This window comes from Phyllostomus hastatus, unplaced genomic scaffold, assembly GCF_019186645.2.
Source record: "Phyllostomus hastatus isolate PE091 unplaced genomic scaffold, TTU_PhHast_1.1 phas_contig_34, whole genome shotgun sequence".
Classification (NCBI taxonomy): Eukaryota; Metazoa; Chordata; class Mammalia; order Chiroptera; family Phyllostomidae; genus Phyllostomus; species Phyllostomus hastatus.
In genome coordinates this window covers 61,473,767-61,499,354 of record NW_025333857.1, presented here as the reverse complement: position 1 = coordinate 61,499,354, position 25,588 = coordinate 61,473,767, and the positions used below count along the sequence as shown (strand labels likewise).

At 41.9% G+C, this 25,588-nt stretch overlaps 1 protein-coding gene across 1 annotated transcript; it reads left to right on the top strand.

Annotated features, from left to right (window-relative positions):
- The first annotated feature begins 1,158 nt into the window (after positions 1-1,158).
- Positions 1,159-24,994, top strand: TNFSF15 (TNF superfamily member 15). Its single transcript, XM_045839977.1, has 4 exons — positions 1,159-1,401; positions 15,236-15,278; positions 16,237-16,284; positions 19,448-24,994. The coding sequence occupies exons 1-4, from the start codon at positions 1,189-1,191 to the stop codon at positions 19,900-19,902; spliced, it is 759 nt and encodes a 252-aa protein (XP_045695933.1). The 5' UTR covers positions 1,159-1,188; the 3' UTR covers positions 19,903-24,994.
- The last annotated feature ends 594 nt before the right edge of the window (positions 24,995-25,588 follow it).

The window sequence follows — 25,588 nt, the reverse complement described above, 5'->3', positions numbered from 1 at the left end:
TTCCAGCACCACCTGTTTCTCCAGGAAGCCTCTCAATCCCCCAACTGGAAGAGATGACCCAGGTGCAGGTGTCCCTGTACATGCACCATACAGCAGCAGGTGCAGTACAGTGCAACGGCTAGGAGCTGTGGAGTCAACCTGCTCAAGTCCCAATCCAGGCTTTACTGCTTACTTCAGTTTCCTTACTTCAGTTTCCTTAACTGTCAAATGGGAATACAAACATTAACACATCACAAGGTCATCTCAACCTTGAGTAATTTAGATACATTGAACCCACTTAGAACAGTGACTAGCACAAAGCAAATGTTTAATAAATGTTAGCCTTTATTACACATTGTGTCCCCCTTACACACCCAGCTGTGGGCAAGGCCTTTTACTGGCATTCAGTCAGCTTTGGACTGATCAGAGAGTAGAAGTCAATGTCCTCTCCTCATAGACGGTCACCTCTATGATCTCATACTCTTTGCTTAGCTAATGGGTCAACACAAGCTAGAAATACACTTTCCTTTCATGTGTGTGGTAGAAGCAAGAACCCAAAACATATCTTAGAAGAACTAGACCATCTTCCTAGATCCTCTGCCTTAATCCCTGCATGACCTAGGCCATGTGCCTTTACCTTCCAGAACTTCAGTATTCTCATCTGTGCAATGGGATGGGCTATGAGGCTCAAAAAAGATGGAGGACTTGACAGCACTTTGCACAGTCGTGATGCAAACCTGATTTCCATTTCCCAGTCTGCAAGCCACACCACACACCTCCCCATCCCTTACTTTCACTTCCAGCAGAAGCACACTTTCCAGACTGGCACAGCTGAACCTGAACCGCAGAAGCAGGTATATTTTAATTTGCCCCACCCACTGACTTGATGAATTATTTTTCTCCTCCTCCAGGGACTTTCCTGACTTCCTTCTGTAAACGAAGGAAGGAGCACATGAGTACTCTGTACATAAATTTGTTTGGGAAGCTTTCTTCTTCTTCTTTTTTTTTTTCTTAAACCAAACTTGGTTTCTGTTGTAGGCGGTGCATTCCCTAGCAGGGCGGGGTGCAGTGTGTTGTGGAGGGGTGAGGAGGAGGGGCCAGGGGGAGGAGTAGGCAGTGATTAATTCACCCACTGTGAGAGCTGGTCTTCTATTTAATGGGGGGGTCTCTCTACCCGGGAGTCAGATCTGTCTCCAGACCAGTGGGAACATGGGAGAGGATCTGGGGCTGGGCTTTGGGGAAACAGCCAGCGTGGAAATGCTGCCCGAGGACGACAGCTGCAAGCCTAAAGCCAGAGCCAGGAGCAGCAGCACCCGCTGGGCTCTCACCTGTTGCCTGGTGTCACTCCCCATCCTGGCAGGACTCACCACCTACCTGCTCGTTGGCCAGCTCAGAGCCCAAGGAGAGGCCTGTGTGTTCCAGGTAAGCAGGACTTTGAGCTGCCCTGGGGGATCAGTGGACCCTCTGCGGGCATCTGCAAGCTAATGCAACCTTGGACAGAGCTCCCTGATCCATCACCCTCCTTTTCTTCCTGGCTTCAACATGCAAAGGAAATGCAGACTGTGAGCGTGGGGAGGCCCAATTTGGTGTTTGTTCTCAATATTTCCATGGAATGAATTGTCCCTTTTTATGTTTATATGGCAACCAAACCGCATACTTGTAGATAATTATAATTGTAGTACACAGATAAGTTGGGCAAGTGCCTTTCCTTTAAAAAAAAAAAAAGAAAGAAAGAAAACCCTCTTTAAATTACATAACTAACAAATGATCATTGAAAAAATTTGGGAAGCACAGATTAAGAAAAGAAGATAATTATCATTACCCATAACCCCAGAGAGGTAACCACTTTAAAATGTTAACATTTGGGGGTATATCATTTCATGTTTTTTAATAGGATGGGATTATTTTAAGTGTCTTAATATGTTATCATTGAAATTATTAATAAATTTACAGCAGTGTGAGAATATAGATGGTTGTATTATAAACCTATATATCTATGTGCAATAATTTATTTATTTAATCAACCCCCTTACATGGGTTTAGAACAGCTCTTTTTCAATGTTCCAGAAAGAACTGCCTGCCAGATTGTGTATCATTCATGTCTTGCTGGAGGTGGGGGTTAAGTGGGGTTGGGAGGAGCTTAGTCAAATAAATAAATAAATACACAAATTTATTTGTATATATATGCATGTATGTGTGTATATACATATATGCATGTATGTGTGTGATATACATATATAATATATATACATCTGTGTATATGTGTGTATACACATATATGTGGTCTAAGGAGAATGATGAAGGGATACAGGTGTCAAAACTTACAATTCTGAACTAGGAACATCAAACACCTTAAAGCCTAAAGAATATGCCTTTTGTGCCTTTCAAGTAATACCCCTTTTTAAAAATGCTCTTGCATAATCTGTTGATGACTGATTTAATTTCAGTCCAAAGTATTACATTCCATTGGAGTAAACAGGCTTTTCAGTCGGTTTACTTGGAAACCTGGCTTCCAAGCAGTGCTGGCCAACTTCAGAGTAGAGACACGGACAGCAAGTTGAGGCCAATGTGTAACTCTCACACCCAATCAGGGTCGGCAAACAGACTGTGTGTGATTCAGGCAGCTGCCTCCCAGGCCACATGCCATTATTCACAAAATGTAGAAAGATACAGGCCACTGGAAATACTGTTTATGTCAGAGGAGCACTGCAGGGCATGAGAGCTCAGGCTGTGACCCCAAGATCAGCATGGTGCTGCTTCCTGGGAAGCCAAATTGCAGCATCCAGTTGATGCTCTGGGACTCTGACATCTTTAGCCAGAAAGAGTCAGTTGTTCTTGACGAGGAGTTGAGTGACTCCAATAACCTATACTCTCCTGCCTTCTAAAAGGAAACACTCCCTCTGCTCAAAACGATGTCTATGTTGTCATAGATGCCAGAGAACACTTATGTTGATCTGGAAGACAATTAGATGGAACACCAGCCCAGTGCAGAGGGGCCCAGTGACTTGCCCAGTCAGGAAAAAAGTGTGAGATGGGAGCTGTCTCTAGACAAGAAGCTCATGAGGAACACCAGTCTAAGTGCCTGCCCCACTGGAGGTACTCAAGGGATGAAAAGTCTAAAACAGCACCCTGTTTTAGTTAAAGCAATCTCCCTGAAGAGTGGATGTGTAGGAACATTTGGAGCTGTGGTTTGGCCAGTAGATGTAACTTCTTGATGCATCAGAAGAAAGACAAAGGGAAATGGGGGTGAGGCTGGGGCACATGCAGCAATTGGGGTCCTAAAAAGAAACAGCTGGCCCATTCAAAGAAGAGAGTTTAAAGAAGAATGTTTAAAGAACTGAAAATGGGTTCAAAGAAGGGTCTATTTGCTGAGATGCAGACAGATTAAAGGAAACCTCCAGGGCTGGCAGCATCCTGAGGAACAGCAACAGAGAGAGGCAGGTCACCAAACCTTGGCATTAAGGGGCAAAAGGAGGGGAGAGATTTAGAGAAACCCAAAGGACCTAACACATGAAGGAAGGGGCCTGCCTGGAGGAGCTGCTGTCTGAGTAAAGCCAGCAGTCTGCCAAAGCAGCAGGGAGAAAGGAGGAAGGGGGAGGAGCCTCTGGGGCCATTTTGCTCCCAGAGGGCAAGTATGCCCAGAGGTCAGCCTTGAAGGGTACAGGAAGGGCCAAGAAGGGTGGATGAGAGTGGCCAACAGACAATAAGCAGCTCTGAGGAGACTAAAGAAAATGAGATTCAAGGAGGGAAAACCAGGTTACGGAGCACAGCTCAGGTGGGTGTGGATGTAACAGTGAAATGTCATGGCTCTTAGAAACCTAAGCTTGATTCCCAGCTCAGCCAACTCTGGCCTTGTGAAAATAGGCACATGGCTTCTTTTTCTTTTGCTTTTTTTTTGGGCCTGTTTCTTTTCCACCAAAAGAGGATACTACTATCAATACTTCAACAACACCAATAAGTCATGTACAAGGCTAGTTCATACTTTGCCAATGGGGAGAACTATGCTCACACATGTATTATGATACAATTGTCACTCTATGCCACACACCAGACAACTACCAAGAGAACCTGATCTTGGTCTTAGCTGGCTCCAAGTCTGACATGTGACAAGAAAATAGGTTATGTGTAATAGGTGTGTAATTCCAGATGTTCTCCTAGCCCAGCCTTGGGGGTAGAGGAGGTTTGGGGGAAGGCTTCTGGAGGAGGGAAGGAAGTCAGTGTGGTCTGAGGTCCAGGCCACAGACTCTGTTGGAGATAACAAAGCCGTTTAAGGTTCTAAAGCCTAAAGCTGCAAACCAGACCATCTGACCTCCTGCTCGGTGCTCCCTCCATTGTGTCAGATTGCCCCTTACATTTCAGGGAAATAGCTCCCAGGTCACTGAGGAAAAAAAATGGCCTATCTTGTCTTCAAAGGATCTATAATGTCCCAGGCCCAAAGCAATCAACTTTAACACAAAGAGAAGTAAAGGAGGGTCATCCCCCTCTTCCAATACATTCACAGCCCTGAGGAGCAAGCCCAGGAGCAGAAGATAAGCCAATGGTGATAATAACAATAATAAAAACACAATATTAACTCCTACTTCACATTTGTAGAGAACTCCCACAAAGAAGATCCAACCAGACTTTTACAGCAACCCAGAAATGCAGTGAGGAGGGTAAGCAGTCCCATTTGGCAGATGAGGAACTTGAAGCGAGAGAGTCTGTGTGAATGCCCAAGGTCACAAAACCAAGTTCCTGTGTTGGCAAATCTAGGTCTCTTTTGATTTCCATGTTGCCTCTTCACCTGTCTATGTCCACTCACAATCAAGCTTTATAATCGTGGAAAGCACTTTCCATCCACCCTTTTTATAGATGAATGAATGGATCACCTTCATGTAAAACACAAAATTCTGTAAAGACAAAGCCTGGGCTTGATTCTCCACCCAGGAGCCAAAATGATTCTTTGAACACTTTCACTGGATTGTGCCATGGCTCTTCGTGACCTCACCTTCTACCACTCTCCCTCCCCTGCCCTGCCCCCATCACTGGCCCCCAGCCACCCTGCCTTCCCTCTGTTCCCCAGCACTCCAAATGTTCTGTTCCCTCTGCCAGGGCTGCTCTAAGGGACTTCCTCTTTCCATCTTTGTAACGACCACAGGAGGTTGGCATTGTTAAGAATCTTTTCTAATCCCACATAAAAAAGCATTGAGACTTAAGAAAATGGGCTCAAAAGGAAGAGAGTGAGGAAAGTACACAACCTGTCTGAGTTTCAGTTTTCCCATATCGCCTACCTGACTGAAGTGCTATGAGGATTCCAAGTGCCTTACGGCCCCCAGTGAGTGCCTGGCAATGAGGGCACTAGGTGGATGTTTGTCCCTTTCCTTGCCCTAAGTAGCAAAGGAAAGCTCTTCACAGATTTATAGAAACTAAGAGATGGATATGCTCTTAGTCCCAGGGTCAGTCAAATTTTACCCACTTCCTATTTTTGTAAATAAAGTTTTATTGGAACACAGCCATGCTCATTCACTTACACACAGTCCGTGGCTGTTTTCATGTAACAACAGCAGACTTGGGTAATTGTGATAGTGACTATATTGTCTTTCAAGTTAATATTTACTGTGTAGCCCTTAGAGGAAGTTTACTGACCATTGATCTAGTCCTATCTCCTTGTTTTACAATTGAGGAAACAGAGGACCAGAGATGGGAAGAAAAAGTTCAGGGTCATAGAGCAGGTTGAGGCTGGGGTGACAGAACCAAACCTAGATTCTATTTCTACAGTCACTTGGCCTTCATTGTATAAGCAAACAGTACTGACTCTATTCTAGCAGGCCCCCAAATCAGAGATTGGAAAAGGAACAGCAATGGTAGGAATGTTGCAGGTTTTTACAAACAGCAATGAAAACAGTTACCAGAATTATGTAAATGTGTGTGTGTGTGTGTGTGTGTGTGTGTGTGTGTGTGTGTATTTTAACTAGATTCTTCCTTCAGGGGTTGGTTATGTAAGGAAAGATTCAATGTGACAAACTCATTACCCAGGTAAGTTGTAGAGTAGAAACCAAAATTATATGTGAAAAGTTTTGAGATAAATGCCTTTAGGTGACATGTCCATAAATACAGCATCAATTAAATACATCATGGTCCTTCCATGCAATGGAAAGCTGCAACTGCCACTGTTCTTTTTTTCTGTTAGTCTGTTTTTAATGAGGCATCTCCGTATGTAAGGGTGGAGAATTTCTCTAAGATATATCATTAAGAGGAAAAAGCAAAGGATGTAATAGCAGATAGAATATGGAACACTTAGTTTTCTGAAAATATAATACACATTCACATACATGAATATGTTTATAAAGGCACAGACTATCTCAGGAAGAGGACTAAAGAGGCTGATGACTCTGCTCTGTCCAGGTGGGGAAACCAGGTGGCTGGGCGATAAGGCAGAGACATTTTTAAACATATACTCTTGTGTAAAAAATGTATATGTTACCTATACAAAAAATAGACATGGTAAAATATTTTAGAATATTTAAACTCCTGGAGAATGTTAGGTAGATTTGCATTTTAGAAAAATAATGGGTCAGAAGTTCAAACCCAGTTTGAATTCTGACCTAGCCACTTCTTAGCCATGTTACCTAACTTTTCTGGGCCTTAGCTTCTTTATGTATGACACAGGGAAAATTAAAAACAAAATACTACTTATGGTGTCTGGTAGAAGGTGGCAGGTTATTAAATGGTAATTAGGGAATTTCCCTGTTCATGGAAATTACATCATAGGAAACAACTTCTCCACCTGCTGTTCTGGAATTTGCCATTGCCAGGCCAGAGAGCAGGTTTGGGCGTTGGAGGGCTTTTCTTGGTGTCTGGTATTTGCAAGCTACCTCCATGCCCGCTTCTCTACCCTGGTCTTGCCCCCTCAACCCACACTCTAATCCATTTTTGACCCACCTGCACTTGACCATGGCCTGGGCCTTCTTTAGGTCCTTTGCTTCCTCTGTCCTCAGGAGGGGTTACTATAGGCCAGGCCTCCATCTTCTCCTGACACTGTGCCCAGTCATGACAGAATACACCACACTGGCTCAGCCCCAAGACTGCCACAGAGTGGGCACCAGTACTCTGCCATGAATTATTGGGGCAGCCATACGAGGCACTGCTTCCAAGAGTTGTGCCAGTATCCTCCTTCTGGCCTTCCCTCCCAGGTCCTATTTCTAGAAACATCTGTATACACTCTCCCCAAGTTCTCCTTGGTATCCTCCAACCTCACTTCCACCCATTCTTGAAAATCCCTGCAAGGTCTTTGTTCCCTGTACCCCTATTCCTTCCCACACATGCATTTCCCTGAGGCCTCTTCATCTCCTCCCAGAAGAGGACCCCATAGTGATGCCCACTCAGGCTTCAGAGTGACACAGACTGAGGGAAAGTCATGGCTTCACCACATCACATTTGCGACCTTATAATAATTTATTACATACCAGACTCCATTCTAAGCTTTTTCATACCTAGAGTTTTGAGAAAAACAATGAGATCACATCTATAAAGTTCTTAGTGTCGTGTCCAGTACAAACACATGAGACACATATTTACTTTTATTACCACATGTATCTTCTCTGTCAATCCTTGAAATCTCACAATGAGAAAAGTTCTACTGTAATCTCCACTTTAGAGATGATGAAACTGAGGTTTAGTAAAGTTAAGCCATGTGCCCAGTCCTACAGTTACACTGGGACATCAGGGTTCAAATCTACCATACACATTCCTTCTCAACACTATGAGAGTCTGCCTCTGGGTATATGCTAACAAATTATTTGTCCCCTGGGGTGGTCGGGAGGATTTAGCAATGACACCTGAAATGTGCCTGTCACATAGTTAAGTGCTCAATAAATGCTAGTCTCCTTCCTCCTCTGAGAGCACCTAGCTGTGTTACAGAACACAAGGAGCCAAGGAGGGCCCGAGGGCAATATACTATTACCAAAAGGAACGCCCCAGGTTCGTTATGTCCGCCGCCAGAGGAAAGACGTCTCTTAATGCCAGAGATTTGTGAAAAGGAAAGGAAATGTTTAAGTAATGCTATACAAACTTAAAGTAGTGACCTAATATCTTCATCAAAATCCCAAAGTCCCTTAAAACACCCACAAATACACACAGTCCTTCCTTCCCCCCTTTGCCCAGTCTGGGGTACCGTATCTCAGGAAAAGAAATACAAGTCCATGGCTCAGGTAGCCCCTAGTTGCTCCCAGTAATCTGTGCTTGGCTGGTAGGCCTCCCTCGGTTCCCAACACCATCAGCTGTGTCGCCGGGATCTCTGCTAAAGCCAGGTGGTGGTTTCCTCTACTAAAGTTGTGGGGGTCCCCACTCTGGCAAAGCCACGTGGTTCTCTCTCCACAATGGCTGCGAGGAGGGGGGTTGCCACTCTGCCAAAGCCGAGTGGAGGTTCTCTGCTAAAGCCACATAGTGATTCTCTCTCACAGGGCTGTGGTCCTCTCTGCACAATGGCCATGGGAGTCACCACTCTGGCAAACCCTGATGGTTCTCCCTTCAATGGCTTCCCCGTCTGGGTTTAAATCCCTGTGCCAATCTTCCTCTGCAGCACCATTTCCTACTCCTCCCACAATTGGCTATACTTGCCATCACTCTCATATCCTTCCAGCTTTACTGGGCTGCCATAGTGTGTGTGAGTAGGCGTGGCCCCATGTCATGGAGCCAATCATCTCCAAGCTCTCATGCAGGCGCTGTAACTCGGGGGGGAGTTGCCTCCCAGTTACATCTTGGAGGGAAGTTGCTTCCATCCCTGGCTCAGGGCATGGCCACAGCTATTTAACATATCTATGTAACCAGTTAAAGGTTATAGATATGTTAAATGACCACATCAGAGGTTAGCTGCAAAGCTGCTGCTATGCAAAACAGCTCTCAACAGCCCTGCTCCATTTGTCCCTTCCCCCAACCCACATCTGTGGGGTGGAAGGGTGGTGAGGACATCCTAATATTTCCTGAACACCTCGAGTTCTGGACCCCATTCCAAATCCCTATTTGCTTCCCCCCTCTTGGCTGCACCCTGTAATGGCTATACCTAGCACACAGATAGCACTCATTAAGTGCTGCTGAATGGAGAGAGGGATGGAAGGATGGACAAGTACCTGATGTCCCTACTAAGCCTTACACTCCCTGTCTATAAAATATGAAGGTTAACATGCTGTCTTCATAGGACTGTGCTGAGAGTTCTGCAAGGAGATGTCCAAAAAAGTGAGTGTTGTCAAGTAGATGCTCAACAGACATTATTTCCCTACCCACTCCACCTTGAGTGAGCCCTTTTATCTCACTCAAGCTGTTTCCCCTGAGGGCAAACATCTCCCCTTAGGTCACTACTTTAAGTTTGTATAGCATTACTTAATAACCCCCTTTTGGAGTTGTTTAGAGGAAATAAACATAGCTGAGATAAAAGTGTAGATTGCAAAATTTTGAGTGCTCAGTTGCCCCTACTGTAGCCTCAGGAAGTCCTGGCATACTGGAAGAGAAGCCCAACTCACTCCAAAGGTCAGGCTGTGTGCAAAGGGCAAAGGTTGTACAGGTGAGCTGTGCAAGTGCAAAAGAAGGGAGGGCAAATAAGCTATGGGTGTGAATCCCAAACATCTGCTGCAGCTTCTAGTTTGGGATTCCAGGATCCCTTTGTTCACCTGTTAGAGTCTACACATGCATCAGTCAGTGCCCAGCAGTCTCACCTGACAGACCACACAATGCCCAGCTGCAGCAGGGCAATGGCTGCAAGAGGTCATCCCCACAGCTGACAGCAGCAACTAGCTTAGGTTTTGAAATGTGTGGAGTGTATATTCCATTCCCTCAATCCCTTTGCATTCTGAAAGGGCAGAAGTTCAAAAGCAAACTGTGTACTGAGGAAACCTCTCCTGTTGGGACAAGGAGAAAACCTTCCAGAGCTCCTAAAGGATCCCAATCTGCCGCAAAGAGACAGAGTGGCTTCTGTTTATCACTAAAATGATGAAACCAATGGGACGCTCTATAGAACCAACAACATATGCCAAAGCATTTATCGAGCCCAGAAGAAAGATGGAAAATGCACTGGGTATCTACAAATAAGCTGGATGGTCTTTCTTAGCCATCACAATAGTCCTGGGAGAAGGAATCACTGTCTGCTTTGATTGATGAGGAAACAGTCTTACTGAGGTCAGGTAACACACAAAAGTTAGACTACCTAGAAATAATGCAGCTGGGATTTTCATATTTGCTCTTCTGGAAACACCATAGTCTTTGCTTTGCACCACTCTGAATATTGCCTGTAAATTAAAACCCTGTCTAGCACAACTTAGCAGATGATGAAATGGAAGGGCTTTGGAATAAAACATTTCTAGGTGGATTTATCCTTGTGCAAGTACAAACTGAGATAAGCAAGAGGAGAAGACAAGGAGGCAAATGTCTATCTTTCTCCTAGAGGTGCTAAAAGGATATTATAGTTCATAAAACACTTTGGCGTTTGCAACTGTGGGCAAGCAATGGGTATTTCTTCCTGTTTATGAATATAATACTAGAGAGAGACTACAGAATATGGGAGAAAGACTAAATGGGTCATTAGTTAAAATATACTGAAGGGATTTTTTTTGAGGAATATACCAAGAAGATAATCTCAAAGGCCATCTTGCTTCAGGTTCTGTCTTCCATTGTATGTGCTCAGCTAATGTTCATGGGGCTCCTGCTATGTGCCAGGGTCTGTACTTGGTCTAAATGTCCAGGTCCCAGACCCTCCATTTACTCTTTGACCTTTGGCTTACAAAGACTATAAAAAGGTAATATGTTCCCTTGAGAGTAACTGGAGTATCAGATGAGGAACACACATACACACCCAACACAGGACCTGGCACCCAGCAAGCACTCAACCAAATGGTAGTCTCCTCCTTTCCTCCATCCTCCTTCTTTCCTATATGAAGGATCAGAGTAATCCAAAAAAATGCCCACAGTAGTAGGTCATGGTTAGTTTCAGTCAGGGATTTCCAATCAACATACCCCCCTCAATTGAGAATAAACAAAGAAAGAAAAGGAAATGAGAGTGAAGATTCATGACCTATAGGAACTAAGGGATAAAAAGCCCCACTTGCTTTGCTCAGGCTAATATATGCTGGTGGTAGTAGGCTTCCACCATCCCATAAACAGGCATGCCTGTGGACATACACTATGGCCTTTTCTGGCTCTGACTTCTGATCAAAGCTCCTAAATTCCAAAAAACATTTCTAGAGCCATGACTGCTCCAAGCAGAGCCTGACAAAAATCTATAGAGGCCCGAGGCCTAAAAGATTTTGGCTACCTACCTCTACATAATTAAATTATTTTTATCTAAACAAAAACTCAAAACTTTGCATGTATTCTAAAATAAAAAGTTCTCTTTCCTAGTTTTTTGGATTGCAAAACTCTGGCTAAAGGCACTGAAACTTAACCTTACTCCATCCTCTGTTCTCTTTTCTGCTTGTCTTTCTGATGCCCAAGCATCAGCGTATTTTGCTGATTGAATAATCCTGTGGAGGTGGCAGGCACTGGCAGAGGCACAAGGAATATAATGGTGAGCAAGACAGACAGACCAAGTCCTTGCCTGCATGCAGCCTGAATTCTACTAGAGAGAGAAAAGCAATAAATACACATATAAGTAATATCACTTCAGGAAGTGATGAATGTGTAGGAGGGAAAATAAAATAGGATCCTGGTTCTCAGCCAGTGGTTTGAGAAGGCATTTAGGGGGAAATAAATCATATTCTTCTGGGGTGCTCTTGAATATTGTGTCTATTTGGATTTGGAAGCCAATGTTGCTTCAGAAGTCACCATCTCCTGGGTACCCCAGAGTAACCCAAAAGCAATGGAGATGAGTCAGGGTTAGACAACAACAGACATTTTGTTGGCCTGGTGTTGCCTGCAACCAACTGGAGAGCAGACATTGAACCAACTCAAATGTATAAACCTTTCCCCAAATAAACTATAGTACTATTTCCTCCTATCTAATCTTCTCTTCATTCACTCTTGCTTCCTGTTCCAATAATCTTCCTCTCATGATAAAGTCATTACTAAGAGAAAAAGCAATGGAAAGCTTTAGATATTGTTCTTGGAAGAAGAGTCCCAGCTGATGTTCTTCTTGGGGACTCTGGGAATATTGTGTTCAACACCTGCCAACTGGCACTATCACAGCCTTCAGATATTTAGTGGCCCAAGTTAGAGAAATGCAGCAGAGCAAAGAGAGAAATATGCTCACATCCCAAACTCATGCTAAAGACAAGGGGATTATGAGCCCAAAAGAATGCTCCAAACTCTTAGCTGAGTGTCTGCTTAGCCAAAAATAAGCTGGATATTCAAGGAGATTTCTTAGCAGAATAAATGAGTCAGAGAAGACTAATCAGGGTACCATTCCCTATACAAGGGGATGAAACCAAGCTCTCCCCAGTTCTCTCTGAGAACCCCAACTTCAGTTTTCTGCCTTGCCAAAGGACTAATTCTTTATCAGCTCTGTCAACAGCAAGTAAGGAAGCAGGCTACAAAATAAGCTCATTCTTAGGGTGCTTCTCCACCTCCTGAACCCATCGAAGTTACTGATGCTGGACAAGTAGTCGTATCATTTGGTTTTGGTTTTCAAAGACCATTGTACTCAAGACCCTATTCTAATTGTATAGTAGTGTGTTCACCTGGCAGCAGAAATCCCTGCAGTTTCCCAGCTGCTCCCATGTACTGTTGGGCCTCCTTATTCTTGCACAAACTATTGGCCTTATTGGAAATGGTTATTGCCTTTTATCACCTGGCTAACACTTGTGTGGCCTGTAAGGTTCAGGTCAAGGGTAATTTCCCCTGATCCCCCCACCTCAGGGACTGGGATGATAAATTGGGATTTTGAATGTCAAGATAATTGTCTCAAAAAAGTAAGGCTTTAGAAAAAGTCCTGTGAAAGCAGGCTAGGAGATGGATTAGAGAAAAGAAGAACCCAGGTGCAGGTGAGACCTATAATGGGAGCTTTTTGGAAGAATCCAAGCAAGCACCATGCTGAGGCCTGGAGTAGATTCAGGAAAGAGAAAAAATGCAAAATAGAAATGATAGTTTGGGTTTGTGGAGGAAGAAATAAGCAAAATTTAGGCCTGGTAACTTAGGAGAAGAAGTGGAAGTATCATTGACAGCAGAGAGGAGGGAGCTGGAGAGACCATGAGGTCAGCTTGTCAATCAAAGACAAGATCTTTGTCCTCAGGAGGGCTTCCAGTAGAGGTTAGGTCATGTGGCTTAGGAGTAAAAAGAGCCTGACCATCTGTGTTCTAACAGAACAACTATTATCACAGAACTGTTCATAGACCTAGGCTCAGAAATGGTGCAGCTATATCAAACATGTGTATGCAGAGATATCCATGCACAGGATACCACACTACAGACACATGTAGGTACACCAATGCAAAAACACTCTTTCCCACCAATGGAGCTGCCTTCTCTTATACTCACACAGACACACAATTCTTAATTCACAGGTATACACTCACACACACACATAGGTTTTAAAATGTAAAACTGATCAAGTGTCCACAGGGACATGAGGATTACCATTGATGTGGACTGAGCAATTATAAAAACCAAATCAGAAGACTCTGGGTTGAGTCAAAATCATATCAGAGAAGCTTCTTTGGAAACATTATAAAATGTAAGATGGTGATTTTATTCCTAAGCTAAGAGCTTTGTTTTGCTCCTAAGCTTTTTATTCTGGCATGTAAGTGGTGATTCCCTCAGTTTCCATGCCTTCTTTGAACTAACTCATACATTTTCTTTTCTTTTTTTTTAATTGAATTTATCAGGATGGCATTTGAGTGTACAATTCTATAATACACCATCTGTACATTGTATTGTGTGTTCAGCACCCAAAGTCAAGTCTCCTTCCATCACCAGTTATCTCCCCTATACCCTCTTCTATCTCCCACCACCCCCCTTTCTCTGTGGTAATCACCTTACTGCTGTATATATGAGTTTTGTTTTGTTTTGTTTTTGCTTAATCCCTTCACCTTTTTCACCCAGCCTTCCAACTGCCCTCCCCTCTGACAGCTCACTCTAGTCTCTGTATCTATGAGCCCGTTTCTATTTTGTTAGTTTATTTTGTTCATTTGATTTGATCCTCATTTCAAACCTCGAGGTTATCTAGGGCACAGGTGGCAAACACAAGGCCTGCAGGCTGAATCCGGCCCTCCACCTTGTTTTATCCAGCCCGGCACCTTGTTTCTGCCCGGTGGCAGCACAGAGCTCTCACTTAACTGCTAAGGAGTTCTTACATGTATACAGCCCTAAAATTACACTCAGTCCTTTGAAGGCAACCTCGAGGCTGATGTGGCCCCCGGTGAAAATGAGTTTGACACTCCTGCTCTAGGGCAATGGATGTTATTATTCCCATTTTACAAATAAGGACACCAAAGTTCAGAGGAGAAAAGTGTCTTGCTCAAGATTACATTGTTTTGTTTTGTTTCATTTTTTTAAATATTTTATTTGTTTATTTTTAGAGAGAGGGGAAGGGAGGGAGAAAGAGAAGGAGAGAAACATCAATGTGTGGTTGCCTCTCGTGTGCCCCCTACTGGGGACCTGACCTGCAACCCAGGCATGTGCCCCGACTAGCAATCAAACTGGTGACCCTTTGGTTCACAGGCGTATGCTCAATCCACTGAGCTACACTAGCCAGTGCTCAAGATTATATTGTTAATAAATGGTGGAATTAGGGTTCAAGTCCAGGTCTGTCTGCCTCCAAAGCAGTTACTCTCCCATTACCATGTGGTATCTGAAATGGCTTACAAACTAGGATTGCAATGAAGAAAAAGTCATCATGTATTACAAGGAAGCAAGAATTGAATAGACTGAGAAGAAGGAGATCATAATGATTACTTCTTTTTCTGTATCACTTTTTAAGTAGTTACAATTTTTAAATTGTGGTGGAAAAAAATGAAACAAGTGCCACAATTTGTTCAAATAATAATAGAACCATCAACAAGATGTTAGAGTGCCCTAGAACAGAACAAGAAAAGCTCTCAGGACAGAGTCTTTAAGTTGAGCTTCAGAGACAAGGGTAAGAGAGAGAAAGGTCATTAGGATGCTGGAGGAGGAAAAGGGAAGAGCTTGGGTGCAAGAGTCCCATCAACAAATATCCTCATTTCCATTTCCTTCAGCTCAGAGTGCCAAGGTGGGGTAAAGGCATCATCTTAATCATATCAATGCTTTGAGCAACTGTGTGAATACTGGTGTCAAAAGGAGTACAGATGATCTGAACCATATCTTTCTTTCCCAACAGACTCCAAAAGTACAGGAATTAGGACCTTCACATCAGCGAGTTTGTAAGTATGCTTATATTTGATGCCTTTTCTTGTGGGGAACAAAAACATATCTAAAAGTTCTGGTATGCAGGAGGTTCAGAGGAATACAAACCAAGAGGAAAGGTGAGGGGCCTCTCCAGCCACTAAGAAGGCAAACTGGTGCCACGGCCAAGTGCAGACCTATGGATTGACGGTCTCTACACAAATATTTCACCCGTCTCTGTCTCATTTTACTCACCTATAAAAATGGTTATGATAGTACCTGCCTCCAGGGTTTGTATAAAAGTATTAAAACAATGCTTACCACATCAAAAGAATACAAAGACTTTTTTATTTTAATCATCAACAACATCTTTATCACTATAGTTAGAACACATTAGTCCAATATAATCATCTCTAAAATACCAAAAGGAAATTTTTAGGTCTTCTGGGGAACTGATAGTAAAACAGAAGACCAGAAAGGGAAAGGAATCTGTCAAGGTCATAGAGCTACACACTGGTTCCCACACTATTCTGTTAGGCCACCCAGATACCTCACTGGATATGGTTAAGGGGACCATGAAGAAGGCAAAAGGTCAATTTGTTTCCACAGAAGCAGTGGGAGGAAAGGAGAGGCAAGGTGAGCTTTACTGAGCACTACCATATACCTAGAATGATTCTGAACACTCTCCATCCATGGTAGGAATTAATGTACCCACTTAGAAATGAAAAAACAAAGTCTGAGACAGGTTAGATAACTCATCCAAAGTCACAGAGCCAAGATTCATTTGTGTTTAAGACTTTCCCCAGAGTCTTCCCTGTTCCTGAAAAATAAAAGATAGAAAGAAAAAGAAACAAACGAACGAAAACACTAAGAAGGGAACTGGACCAAGCTGGAGAAAAGGCATATTTCTCTCAGGCATCATGCAACTCTCCAAATGTTGTGTTCACTTTAGTCACCCTCTGACTCATACAAAGCATTTTTCTCCTTTCCTTACAGACGTACCTCCTAGAGCTGGTGAAGATAAGCCAAGAGCACACCTGACAGGTAATTCTCCCTGATGTGCTTTCCAGGAGACAATGGGCCTGATATTTATTTCATCGTGTTTGCAAAAACTCATTCTAGTAGCTTCAAACAGGAAATCACATACCTTAGTAACAGACTCCCCCCCTCAGTCAACAGTTTTCAGATGTCTTTCTTCCTTGAGGGATCCAAAAGTCCAGGTCTCTTAGGCATTATCTTTCAGATGGTATCAGCCCTCTTCCTTTCTCTATTGTTTCTCACTTTCATTCACACAGTCATTCAGAAATGGCTTTCCTCAGACTCTAAGATTCACATAATGCTGAATCTCGTCAAAGATGAATGATCCCTTGAGTTGCCAATTTATCGAATCCATCTGTCCCCCTATTCAAAATGAAGTTATTGGACATTTACATTCAGGTAGGTATTTCCAAAGAATAGACATTGATGTGAAGAGATTAAGAGCAATCTCATAGTATCACCAGTTGGCCAGCTCCCCAAGTCATGTGGAAATTCCTGGCATTTCATACTTGGAGTTGTGTATACCACTAAGACTCCAGACAAAAAGGCCCAACAGTGCAGAAAGATGTTAAAAACCCATTGAAAAACTATAGTTAAAAAGCAAGCATATCGTCCTGACATATAAAAATCTGCAACCCACAGTGGAATATCCTTGGGCCCAACACATTTGTCTCAATATCTGTACAAGAGGAAGCTGTTCACGGGGAGTCCTGCATGAGGATTAGGGCCAGGAAGATGCCAATCTGCCGTCAATACTCACCTGTAAGAATGGGTGACACTGAACAGGCTGGGCAGAAAACTCTTAAAAACTGAGTATGGAGGTGCTACCCCTCTTCCTATTGAATGGGAGGAGTTGAAATTGGTGAGGGAATCTAGGTTCTAATGAACTCCTAATATGTATCAGACACTGTGGTAGGCATTTTACATATATGATTCATTTAATCTGCATATTATTATGCCCAGTGAGATAGGGAAACTGAGGCTTGGGCAACTAAATTCACTTATCCCAAGTGGCATGACTAAGAAGAGCTGAGAGTTGAGTTTGACTCTCAGAACTGCACTGTTTCCATTACAACAAACTTCCTACCCAAACTCCTACTTGCTGCTATGTTGACAGATCCAATTGCATAGTAATTTAACAGAACTTGCTTTATCTGCAGACAAAATAATTTTTGCTTTTGTATCATCTGGGAGGAAATTTTTTTAATCTACTAAATCACCAACAAAGAAGGAGTAGAGACTATCACGGATGACTAGTAAAAATGCCTTTCACAAATTTTGCAAAGAACCAACAGAGCTCTCCAGAGACCACTTAGTGCAGGGGTCAGGAAAGACCACACACATTCTGAACATGTATCATAGTTGAAAAAAAAACTATAGTCTAGTCAGCAATGGGAAAGGTGCTTTACAAAAATCCAGGAACCAAGGTTTCCAGTCAGCCACCAGGTATGAAGATTGCTAAATGCTTCTTTAAACATAACCAGTCCCCAAACTGTGGCTGGCAGTACATAATGGCGATTACTATGGATTTGGAAATTAAAATGTTTTTATTTTCTCTGAAAAGTATTAGTTTATTGCAGATTATTTTATTTGAAATATGGCTCAATTCTATTAGTTTTTTAGCTATAGATATACTTCATGGAAGTGTTAATTCATATGTTCTACTTAGTGTATACATATAAATAATGCAAATGTAGAAACATATAAAAATATGTAAAATGAAGTAGGCTTAATTTTTAATCTGTCAAAATGAAACATGTTAGCTTATTTTGGCAAAAAAAAAAGGAGAATGTATTGAGTAATGCTGTATCCAGCCATTGTGATGAAAATGTCCGTGCCTCTTTTATTCACTAGATCTTCAGAACAAGAGTAGGACGGAGCTTTATCTCCAGTTCACAGACAGGAAATTGAGACTCAGAGAGGAGAAGGAACCTACATGGTTGATTAATAACCTAGAGTTATAGAGTCAAGATTAGAATGGTGTCCAAGCAACCCAAGAAGCCCTGCTCCCTTCTACTCCAAGAGTCAATTACATGAGCTTATTTACTTTGGCCCTGTTGATATCAGAGAAGAATTTCCAAAATGTTCTGGATCTCTGCATGTGGACTTTTTAAATTAATTTCTGCCTGTGTTTCATGTGGTTTGGGACCACCGTGTTAAAAGGGGGGTGACAGAAAACATTTGACTCTCTCTAAAATGTCTTCTCTTTGTGGCAGAGCATGTTTGAAACAAAAAGATGAATAAAAGTGAATGTCACTTAGAGAATATTCCTAATAACTATAGCATTATACATACCATCTCTCTTCATCCTTTCCACAGGTATTATCATCTCCCTTTTTTTTAAGGAAAGGGATATCAAATAAAAAACAAATCCTGACTTTGTAAGGAAAGAGTCTTTATGCAAAAGGATTATTGCAGGGTGAGAAGGTGGCAGAGGGAAGGGACTAATACAATAGGGAGATCCTCTGACCATAAAGTCTCCAAGTGTCCCCAGAGTTAGGCTAAAGGGATTTTTTTCATAGACAGGAGTAAACAAAGCTAGAAAAAACCAATAGGCGGAGGGAAGGGGGAAGAAAGGTTGGCAAGACCGGAGCAGAACCTTACTCAGGGTAGGGGTGGACCCAAGTTTGGGGACGTGGAGGAAGGAGAAAAGCTTAATCAAAGTTTGTTAACAAGCATTTTGTTCCAATGAATCAGTGGGGGATAAAACAGTTCAGCTAATTATTTGTGAGGCAAAAAATAGGAAATTGGAAGGTCTTTTGTCTGGCCATGGCATGCGTAAACAAGGGGGCACCCGTTAATCTTAAGTCATTTACAGAAGGAAGAGTGGGTTTTTGCAGTAAGCTGATTTCCCAAACCAAAAGAGTGATTGAGACTTCTTAACCTTCACTCCTTTCCAGGATCACAGGGTTCAGGTAAAAGTTAAAATGGTCAGATAAGAAAACTTAGGCTCAGAGAAGCAAAGTAATTTGCCCCAGGTCATTGGCCTAACATGCTACTCTCTGAACTAATGTCCACTCACACACCTTCCACTCAGTACTCCTCAAGCAGCCTGTCAGCTATTGTTTTTAGATCATCACTTTACTCTTTAAAAATAACATGAGACACTTTTTTGCAAAGTTCACAGGTTCTAACATAAGCAAATTAATCCTTTCTCTTGTTTTTGCAGTTGTAAGACAAATGCCCACAAAGCCCTTAAAAAATCAGTTCCCAGCTCTGGACTGGGAACACGAACTTGGCTTGGCCTTCATCAAAAACCGGATGAACTACACCAATAAATTCCTGGTGGTCCCAGAGTCGGGAGACTACTTTGTTTACTCCCAGATCACATTTCGAGGTATCACATCCAAGTGTGGTGAAATCAGCCAAGAGAGCCGACTGAACAAGCAAGATGTCATCGTTGTGGTCATCACGAAGGTAACAGACAGCTACCCTGAGCCCACCCAGCTCCTCATGGGTACCAAGACAGTGTGTGAAATAAGCAGCAACTGGTTCCAACCCATATATCTAGGGGCGATGTTCTCCTTGCAAGAAGGGGACAAGCTGATGGTGAATGTCAGTGACATCTCTTTGGTGGATTACACAAAAGAAGATAAAACCTTCTTCGGAGCCTTCTTGCTATAGGGGCAAGACAGATGTCATTGTGTAAAGGTCCTCTCCTCCTAGTTCCTAATTTTCTTCATTCATATGTAATTATAGCCTCAGGTTTTCTTGGAGCATTCTCCAAGTATTTTGCCTATGACAGTATTTTAGCTATGAAACTTGGGACCCAAAAGTCACACTTTATATGCCTTACTGATGGGAATACCAATTGGAAAAAGGCAGAAGAAAGCAGACATATTATCATGGTTGCTTGGGAGAGTGGTGAGTTTCTAAACATTAGAATGCTGGTCACCAAATGAATGGGTGATCTACTTGAAGCATTTCCACACTTTCCTACTACACATTTGTCACCAGTGGGCTAACTTGTTGTTCAACTTGATTATGAAGCATTTGCTTCCATTCAGGAGCCTTGAATAAAGTCCAAAGCCCTAGAAAACTGTAATACTTTCAAAGGAGAAATCCTTAATCAGATTCCCTAAATACATACTTTCACACCTTGCTGAAAAAGAATGAAAAAAGCGGGTATTTTTCACAAATGTTCTAAAAAAATTGTTTTTCACAATGTTCTCTGTGGCAAATGAGAAAACCTACCTTTCCCTTTTTTGTGTACATAGGCATCAAAACAAACAAGTATGAGTTCCACATGCATATCAAAAATACAACAATAGCATTTATTCACCACAGTTTTCTTGAGCACCTATTATGTTCTGGGTATTACCTTTACCCAGAAGACACTACGAAGAACAAAACAAACTCTACTCAAAACTTATGTGAATATATCATTAGATGGCTCCTGGTTAAATGTGTCTCAACATGCTCTGTGGAACCATGCTCCAAGGACTAACGCCAAGTCATTAAAAAAATGGTATCTGACAGTGTTACATAAGATATCTGGAATGCTCCTGACTATGTAAATTATCCAACTGATTTAGCTCACTCAAGAAAATTGAACACAGATTTCTAGCTAACTAGACCAACTGTACAACAAATGTGACTGATGCCCAGAGACAATGGACTTACTCTCCCAGGGAAAAAAAAAGTCAATCACCAAATCTGGAGCAGTTAATCTGGATCAGCTTCAAATTTTGATTCACAACTTTATATGCACTATTATATGAGTATTTTTCTCTAAAATATTCAAAGGGATTTAAATACAGGATTAGCTAATCAGGAGAGGCTGGACATTGAGGAGGTCTCTCATGCACATCAATGGGTTTATATCCTCTAACCTATGTCATTTTCCTGCATCAATATGTCAAGGGTAGAAGGGGCATTTCTGTTCTTTTAGCCTCTGTTGACTTACTGTAAAGCAAGAATCCACCAATTTGTTCCCCAGGATCAAATGAGTTCATGGGGATGAAACATGTTAACTTTAAGCATTTGTGAAATCTGAGAGCATGTCAGTGTGACATGGGAGTGACCTTCAGCACTTCAGACTCTATTATAAACACTCCCTATTGTGGGAGACCTCACGATGGGTCTGAAGGCAAACCTGGCACCAAAATCACTCTTCTCCTTGTTGCCAGGACACTCCAGAGGCAGAGAAGTGTGTGATGGGGCTCCTGAGCACGGTGATTGGTATAGCAGTACTTGATTGATGTTTGTTGAAATTATAATTAAATAAGCATTAATTTCCAGTTTCTCAGTTGGGAAGTTAAGACTCTAAAACCTTCAGCTTCTCAAAACAGTCATCACAGGGCTCAGTGAAAGCACAGAGAAGGGTGTAGTCACCTCCACCTGGTTCCGAAGAGTCTACACAGAGGAAGTGAGTTCTGAAAGAAGGTGGGCGGACAACAGATGGACTTGGGGAAAGGGCATCTCAGATGGGAGGAATTACCCTTTTCTCAAAGCAGAAAGGAAAGGTTTCTCAGTAACTATAAAACCAGCTTGATAAAAGGATGTTTCCTTGACCAACTCCTAGAACAATATTTATTGGTAGATCACAAATCTTTTATCAATGACTCTAGACTGTCTCCATGGTAAGAATTAACACCCCTACTAAGAAAACAAAATGCTCTGTCTGCATCTGCATGAGAGCACCAAGCAACCTGGGGGTGGGGAAGGATTTGCAATGAAAGAGGCCAGAGTGGTCTGCTCATCTTCTCTACTAAAAAGAACCCTTGTGCCCAGGCTCTTCAAACCTGCCCACTGTTTGGATTCCCATCTGGTGGACCGAGAAGTTTATTCAAGAAGTTGGAACTTCCTACTATCCTAAAAGACTCGAAGCTTGGAAAATATCCTACCATATAGTTATTTTGCTTCCATCATAAGCTTGTTCATTGAAGAATGTATTTTGCTCAAGGTTTCCTGTCTGAATTGATTGAATGCCCTATGTTGTATTTTTTACTGCTCAGAAAGGCCCAGTCAAACCTATCTTGTAGGACTCAAGTCCCACGCATTATTTCCAGGGTAAATATTTGTGCTCTAGTTTTTAAAATGAAGGGGAAGAATGGTGTTTAAGACTATGTGGTGTCCCCCTAAAAGTAGTAATGGGAATGCATTCAAAAGTTCAGAAGGGAAGAAGGAGCATGCTTACATGCTTTGGAAAATAGTTAATTTAGGAGGAAAGTGCTTTGCTGATTCAGTATCTTTCAAAAGGCTGAATTCATATCAATTCCACAAACATTTACTGAGTACCTACTCATCCTGGAGACACAAAGATAAATTATTTTAGTCTCAGATGTGTTAATTCTAACTGCTCAGCAGCTCCACTGTCTACAGATCCTTTAATTTATTTTGGTTGTATTAGCTAGTTAATTAGCTAGCTAACTTTAGACACATGGATATTTTCTCATGAAAATGGGCATGAGAAAATGGGGTGCCATTTGATGAAGGATGATCATTAACAAAATGATTTGTGTTTAGCCTAAGTGACTTTTTTAAATAGCTACCTAAGGACAGTTTTCCATAAATAAAAGGGAAAAAAGTAAAGATACTGTTTTCTATGATAAAATCCATTACTAAGCCAAGTGTGGAGAGAGGTTATTACCTGCTGGGCTCAAGTTTGGCCAGCCACACCCTTGAAAATATTAGAACTTTGTGGAAGACACAGAGGTGCATTGAAGAGCCAGTGTCCCTCAGCAAATACAGGAACCATGATCAAAATGCATGGTGTCACTAGCATTTTGACCCTAGCTTGGTTTAGGTCTATTTGATAGAACAGAATTGCTTAAGCTACCAAAATTTCTAAAATTTTTTACTAAACTACAGTAGAATGTGAAAAGGTACACTTTTCACATCCTGAAAAATGTCTGGTTCAGTTCAATAACAGGGCTCACCAAAGCCCTTGGCTCCATTTCAATCTAAGCTACATCACCCAAGAGGAAATTCCACCCAAGAGGAGTCAATAACTCCTTTGGGTTATAAAAGTTCAACTAGCTCACTGTGCAGGAGGCATGCCCATTGCCAACATTCTCTTGCAAGGTATTTTCCAAGTCCTTTCCCAGTCATGTTTCCATGATTGAGACACTGGGGATTAATTCTTCAGGACAGAGTGGTTTATATCCCACACCTTGCAACACACATGCAGGACTCACTTGCCCTAAGATTTCCTGCTCTCTTAGGGCCTGGAGTCCTGGAAATGTTTTGCCATTTTAGTGGAATTTTTTTTCCATGTGCATCACTATCCTGTATATTAACAGCTATTACATCATATTGGCAGCTAGGCCCAAGAAGAATGTCCTGTCCCACACCAACAACCATATTTGCAACTTCCCAAGCTCTGAGATACTTTTGCCCCCTAACCCCTTACATCATCCCATTTAAGGAAGAAAATACCATATCAGTCCAGACAGAAGTTACTTGTCAGGGCCACAAAAGGAGTTAATGGCAGATCTAGAGCTAGGATACCATCTTCTCGAATCATAATACTAGGCACAGCCAATTACCCTCTTCTCTTAGCAAATGGTATTCATTTTAGTAACTGAAGGAGAAATTGGAAGGAGATATAAAAAGTTTTATCAAATACCCATGGGATAATATAAAAGGAAAGAGGAGACTTCTTCCACGTGTCCTTGGAGGAAGGAGATAGGGCTAATGAGTTGTACTTACAGAATCTCCATTTCTAGCTTCATAACCAAAGGAATTTTCTACCCTAAACCAGAATATCCCCAGATATTGATTTCTCAGTTCCTGGAGATATTCAAGCAAAGGGTTTATCTCAAGGGTTTCGTAGAAGCCATTTCTTCACTGAGGTAGGAGGAGGGATGGAATCAAATAATATATCATGTCTCTCTAAATCTATAATTACGCCATTCATTCATTAACTTCTGTGTGTTCTTTTTGATCATTAAGAACCTGGGAGACCTTGCCAAGAGTTCAGTGGCTTCCAGCCTAGAATTGGATGCCATTTCCCACTTGTTCAGAGAGTATCCAACACAAAGTAACTCTGAGATCTTGGCCAGTAGAGAATGTCGTGGCATTTTAGAGCTGATGCAATCTGTAGAATTTGCTTCAAGTTACATCATTTTAAGGGTGAAGAAACCCAGGCTCAGAAAGATGATACAAAAAAAAGGAAAAGAAGAAGAAAGAAAGAAAGATGATACAAATAGCCCAATGTCAGACGCTAGTAGCTAGTAGCAGTATTGAGACTAGAACTCCTATCTCCGGATAGCAAGCCCAGCAGTCTTTCCATTTCATCCATGAATCAGTTTTTTTGAATGTCAGTCACATGGCAGCACTTACCCAGAGGTGGAGAGCCCAGAAAAGAGGGAACACAACAGGCAAGTCTCATTCTTGTGGCACATATACTCCAGAGGAAGGAGACACAGAGCTTCAAGCAAATGAAGTAGTTGAACTTAGTAAAATTATTTTATTCTTAAAGTCATTAAAATATGTAACTTTCCTCTCTTTTGTTTCAGAAGTGTAGGAATTAAACAAATGTAGGGGTTTATGTGGTTTTAGTGTTAAGCCCACGTGCTTTTATTGGTTTTATGTTTTATGTTAAAACATCATAATCTCCAAGTAAACTGCATATTGTATGTTGTTATGTACGTACTTCACTGGTATGCAGCCCATGTCTTTGGGCACTATTGTGTCAATTCCAATCTCTATGAATGAAATGTTGTATGTATTAATGTATTTAATAGATGTAATTTAATAAATTTGCATTAAAAGCCACAGAATTTTAATAATTGAGTCAATCTTTTGTTAATCTCTTCACTGATATATTTTTCTAAGTTAAGATTTCTAGGTAACTTTTGTGGGTTTTAAAAATGCATCAAGCCCTGGCTGGTGTGGCTCAGTGGATTGAGCGCCAGCCTGAGAGCCAAAGAGTCACCGGTTCAATTCCCAGTCAGGGCACATGCCTGCGTTGCAGGCCAGGTCCCCAACAAGGGGCATATATAGAGAGGCGACTGCACATTGATGTTTCTCTCTCTTTCTCCCTCCCTTCCCTTCTGTAAAATAAATAAATAAAATTTAAAAAATGCATCAAGTTCTCCACATACTTGACTACAACTGATTTTCACAGATTATAATAAATCTTATAACAAATTGACTGTGAAATCCCACAGACTGTGCCACTGGTGAGATGAAGTAAAGGGAATCTACTGAGTTCCTTTTATAAATCAGAAGACTCTGTAGTTAAGTGGCAAAAACTTATACTTAGCAAAAAGAGAGAGGCCAGAGAGAGCCAAGTTAGTACTTGACGGAACCAAAATTTGAACCCAACCCTCACTGCCACTCATGAAAACAGTAGTCATCAGGA

What these genes read in the sequence shown, in the direction of transcription:
- TNFSF15 (XM_045839977.1), top strand. Translation starts at nt 1,189, where the DNA reads ATGGGAGAGGATCTGGGGCTGGGCTTTGGGGAAACAGCCAGCGTGGAA. An exon ending in ACCTTCACATCAGCGAGTTT is followed by an intron (nt 15,279 to 16,236) that starts GTAAGTATGCTT and finishes CTTTCCTTACAG; the next exon opens with ACGTACCTCCTAGAGCTGGT. An exon ending in GCCAAGAGCACACCTGACAG is followed by an intron (nt 16,285 to 19,447) that starts GTAATTCTCCCT and finishes TTGTTTTTGCAG; the next exon opens with TTGTAAGACAAATGCCCACA.